This window comes from Euprymna scolopes, chromosome 15 (assembly GCF_053919585.1).
Source record: "Euprymna scolopes isolate OS-2025 chromosome 15, ASM5391958v1, whole genome shotgun sequence".
Classification (NCBI taxonomy): domain Eukaryota; kingdom Metazoa; phylum Mollusca; class Cephalopoda; order Sepiida; family Sepiolidae; genus Euprymna; species Euprymna scolopes.
In genome coordinates, this window is record NC_136496.1 from 26,857,651 (window position 1) to 26,862,650 (window position 5,000).

At 38.1% G+C, this 5,000-nt stretch overlaps 1 protein-coding gene across 8 annotated transcripts in view; it reads left to right on the forward strand.

The window, feature by feature from the left end:
- LOC145293753 (uncharacterized) overlaps nt 1-5,000 on the forward strand; it is a 72,014-nt gene that overhangs the window by 24,087 nt on the left and 42,927 nt on the right. For 6 of the 8 annotated variants that reach the window (XM_080140242.1, XM_080140239.1, XM_080140241.1 and 3 more), the window contains one exon: nt 3,077-5,000. This exon is cut by the window's right edge and continues 770 nt beyond it. The exons of the other annotated variants lie outside the window; for them this stretch is intronic. In XM_080140242.1, coding sequence (XP_079996368.1) covers nt 3,169-4,950 — 1,782 coding nt within the window. In that variant the 5' untranslated portion in view covers nt 3,077-3,168 and the 3' untranslated portion in view covers nt 4,951-5,000. The remainder of the gene's footprint in view (nt 1-3,076) is intronic. 8 annotated transcript variants of the gene reach the window in all.

A 5,000-nucleotide genomic window follows, 5' to 3' on the forward strand; every position in this document is an offset into this window, starting at 1 on the left:
AATTTGGCATAATAGTGTCCATTTAATAGTATTATCTTGAAAAAATAAAAAAATAAGGAAAATTACCAAAAAAAACAAACAAGAACAATAAAAGTTTGCCGTATTTTTAAAAGTTTTATTGCGTTGTTTTTATTTGCTTTTTTTCTTTCATCGGTGAAGAAAATGGCCAAACAGAAATTTTGAAGGCCAAACTGCTTTAAAAAAAAAGGCCAAATTCGCGAAATTTGGCCTCGCTATAAAAAAAAAGGGGGAAATCCCCCTACTTGAACTTTTTGTTTAATTTCGCTTGTAGCGTTGATTTTTTTCTTTTTTCGCTATAAAAAAATAACTACTTGATGAAATTACGTGATTTTTTCTGTAGTAAAACTTTATCCCATGACGAGTACGTACAATATATTTTTTTTAAAAATATTTCCATTTTTTAATGTCAATGGAAAACTGCACAAGTACCCAAACCACGAGTGAACGCGCGTTTTTTTTTAGTTTAGTTTCATAATGGCGGCCGTGATGTCGGAGGTTCGATTGTTAGATTGTAAGTTAGTTTCGTATTTTTGTAATTTGTAAATCGCAAGTTAGGAAAAAATTAAACCCTTCCAAGATGGACAATAAATAAAGCCATAATATTTTATGGTAAAGTTAAGAGCTTACGAACCATAGTTTTTTAGGAGATGTGATTATTGGATTAACCAATCAGAAATCGTCTGTGGCACACACATCTCTGTTTTTATAGATATATAGATAGATAGATAGAAGATAGATAGATAGATAGATAGATAGATATAGATAGATAGATAGATAGATAGATAGATAGATATGTGTGTGTGACGTCACGATATTGTAGAATTAAATTTTACACAAAAAAAGCAATACGAAATAAATGTGAAAAAATTCCTTATTCCATGGAGTTTCAAAGATAGGCTCTTCTCCTAAAGGGAAAAATCGTTAGCAAAAGGAATATATAGATAAAAATATACTCTTGCACGTTAGCGCAATTTTTGAAAACGGTAGTACTTTAATGGATCCCCCCCTCTTCAATCCAAAACTCGTCTACAAGAACTTCTTTATTTTTCTCCACCTCCGGATATTTTATTCCATCTTACTGAACTCTTCTTGGATTTACCAATCGCTATACCCAATACGAACCATTTACTCCTGAGAGTATCCTGTACCTTTACAAGGCCACCATTCGCCCATGCATGGAGTATTGTTGCCACATCTGGGCTGATGCATCTATCACTAGTCTCTTCCTCTTAGATAAAGCCCAAAAATTAGTTGTCAATCTAATCGGTCCCACTTTATCAGTTAAGTTCCAGCCCCTGTTTCATCGCCGCAATGTTGCATCGCTGTGTCCGTTTTACAAATATTTTAATGGAATGTGTTCTGATGAACTCGTTTCACTTGTACCCCCTCGACGTACATATCCCCGACAAACCCGCTTAGCAATAAGATCTCACTCCTAAACTGTTGTTGTCCCTAAATGCCAGAAAGTTTTCTATTCTAATAGTTCCTTCCCTCGAACATCTAATCTTTGGAATTCCCTTCCTGCTGCCTGCTTCCCTGGTTGTACTGATATACAGGCGTTTAAATGCAACATAAACAAATATCTTGTTAATCTTTCCTAGACATGGACCCAAATAGTAGCCCCTTACGTCCAAGTGACGATATGCTTTGTAAGGGGCGAACATGAGTAAGAAAAAAAATACAGCAGAGAAAAGAGTTTTTGAAAGAAAATAAAAATTTACAGGAAAATGAAATACAATACTCAGCAATATCCAATAATTTTGGTGCAGATATCCAGTGTGAATAGAAGGCGATTGGTAAATCCGAGAAGAGTTCAGTGAGATGGAATATCTTTAAAAATATCCGGGGATAAGGATAAAATGAAAACGTTCTTGTAGATGAGTCTTGGATTGAAGAGTGGGGAAAAATCCATTCCATGGACTTGGATGTTAATGTGTAGAGAAAAACGTGAGGTCTTATTTCTAAAAATATAGAATTCAAATGGAGAAGGGATAAAAAAAAGGTAGATGTTAAATTTGAATGCATTCGCGGTCAGCTCTTCCATGTCCAGTTTAAATCGTATATATATATATATATATATATATATATATATATATATATATATACACACTAACAATTCGGCGTGGCTTCGCTGGAGCACTATATACTGTTCATAATTTTATGTGCATATATATATATATATATATATATATATATATATATATGTTTAACTCATTTCTTGGTAACCTACATCAAAATGTAAAGTGTTTAGACCCAAATTTGATAGAGTCTACAAAGGTCAACTCTTTCAACTTTGATCTCTTAGCAGTCAAATTTTCGCCCCAAAACTGATTTAAAAGTGCGCTACATTTCAAATGTTTAGACCCCAAATTGGTTGAATAGTTTGCTAGAGACCGCAAGCGTCAAATCTTTTAAACTTTTACCCCCTTGGCAGCGAAATTTAGGCCCAAACCCAATTAAAATGCTTACACTATGTCTGAATACACTTTATGTAAAATTTCAAATGTTTAGACCAACAATTGACTGAGTAATTTGGTAGATACCGCAGGAGCCAATTTTGTTTTTACGTTGACCCCAATTTTGACCTCTTAACATTTATAGGTTTGGGCTAAAATCAAAGTAAAAGTTTGATTCATGTCCAAGTAACCTACATCTAAAATTTTAAGTGTTAAGACCCAAAATTGGCGGAGGAGTTTGATAGAGTTTTTAAAGATCAAATCGTTGAACTTTGACACGTTTGACAGCCAAATTTCTGGCTAAAAATCGATTAAAAAGATTTTCCCAAATCTCAATACTCCTTATGTCAAATCTCGAGTCTGTAGACTGAAAATAGACAGAGTAGTTTGGTTGGGAAATTTACACACACAGACGCACGCACACACAGACACACAAACACAGATAATTTCAATTATATATATATATATATATATATATATATATATATATATATATATATATATATATATATATATATATAAAATATTTCTCATAGAAAAGTTTTTGTTATTTGAGTGTTATTGTTTGGTTATTTACTGAATGTTTTTTGTACTTCCAGCACGATGTGACAGGAACAGAAGGACAGGACAGCGTAATTATCTGAAGATAAGCAAAGATTTCAACTAAAACGTCCTAGAGAAAAACTCCAACATGGAAAAGAAAGAGAAAAAGGATTCTTCGTTCAAAAGGATGATGAACAGCTTCCGGAAATCGATGATTCCTCGTCCCAGATCCTCATCGACTTCGTCTGAGGGCTGCGACACTAAAGAAGGTGAATTCGATCTAGAATCTATTGATTTCGCCAAGTTTTCGCTGCCCGGTTGCTCTGTACACGAGAATCAAGCCGAAGTTGCTTTCTGTCCCAAATGCGAGGCCTTTCTCTGCGCCGAGTGCCGGGCCGATTCTTCACAACATTCCGACTGCGGCCTAATTTTAGATCTGGATACTGCTCACACTTCTCATTTTGTTCAGACCCGCCTTGGCAACATTAAAACCTTTCGGATGCGCATGATGGAGATCCGTATGGAATTATACGACTACATGTCCCACTTGGAAGTTGCCCGTCGTCAGCATTGGCGTGACGCATGGACAGCAAGACGCATGATTTTAGACTTGTCCGCCCAGGTGATTACATCGGTTGAAACGCAAAGAAACACTCTACTCGACGAGTTAGACAGCTGTGAAGAGGGACTCAATGAACGCCTCGACTATTTTTTAAACGAGTCAGAAGCGTTGCTTAAGCGTCAAACAAAAGCCTTGTCGGAAATCGACCAGCTCCTGTCAACCCCGTTCGGTAAAAGCTTCATGAACCAATATCGGTACCATACGGAGACGCATAATCACATTCTTAAAGTCGGTATCAACTCCGAAGAGTGCGTAAAAGCGGTAAATACTAGGATCTGCTTCACGCCTGAAAAATCGTTTATGGATGCCACGAAAGTGATGCAAAAAGTGAACATGGGAACCGTGGCTACTCAACCACCCCCGGGACTCACGGATACAGTCTACGAGAACACGGCAACCAAGCGGTGGTTCACTCGTTTTTCCAAAATAGGGGATTTCTTATTCTACTTACATCCGCCACCGATCACACCTCGACTATTATCCGACGTTCTCTCTCGGAGCAAGTCGGAGTCATCTCATCTAAGGGACGTAATCGCGCTTCCGGATCAACAGTACGTGGTTATCGACGGAGGCGAAGTAGTCAGTCGTTATTCTGCAGATGGTTTTAGTACTGGAAAAATACCGTTGATGACAGAGGAAAACGAAAATTCTTCCTTGGATAATCCTGGACCAATAATCTCGACACCGATTGATATCCGTGCCTGCTGCGGTTGTCGGTGGTCGAAGGATCGACTCGCCTTGACCCTTCCCAACGGCGAGATACGGATTGTCAATATGGCCAGTGATATGAATATTGAATCTAAAGGGAAGCTTAAGAAAAAATACTGGGGCGTTGCCAAAGTAAACGAACGGACTCTAGCCTGTGTGGCGTGCGTGTCCCCGACGATAGACCTTATACGTGTCGAGGGGGATACATTCAAGGTGGTCAAAAGTCTACGCTGTGAATTCGGACCAAACACAACACGTGCACGGTATGTGACTGTAACCCCTGACCTCTGTCTGGTGGTGACGGACGGGAATATCATTCAAGGCCTGGATTTCCAGGGCAATACAAAATTTTTGATTAGAAGCATTGCATACCCATCTGGGGTGGCAGCCGACTCTACGTATATTTATGTTTGTGACCGAGCCTTGGACAGAATATTACGATTTACCACAAAAGGGGAAATTGACTGCGTCTTGTTGACCAAGGACGATGGCCTCTCTAATCCTGAAGGCATTGATGTCACTAACAATGGGTGGTTACTTGTTACGAAATGGCCAGGGGGCAGAGTTTTGACTTTTACTTTAAACGAAACAATGGTTTAATGATTAGCTTTGTGCATGATAGAAAAGTCTTTACACACAAACACACACAC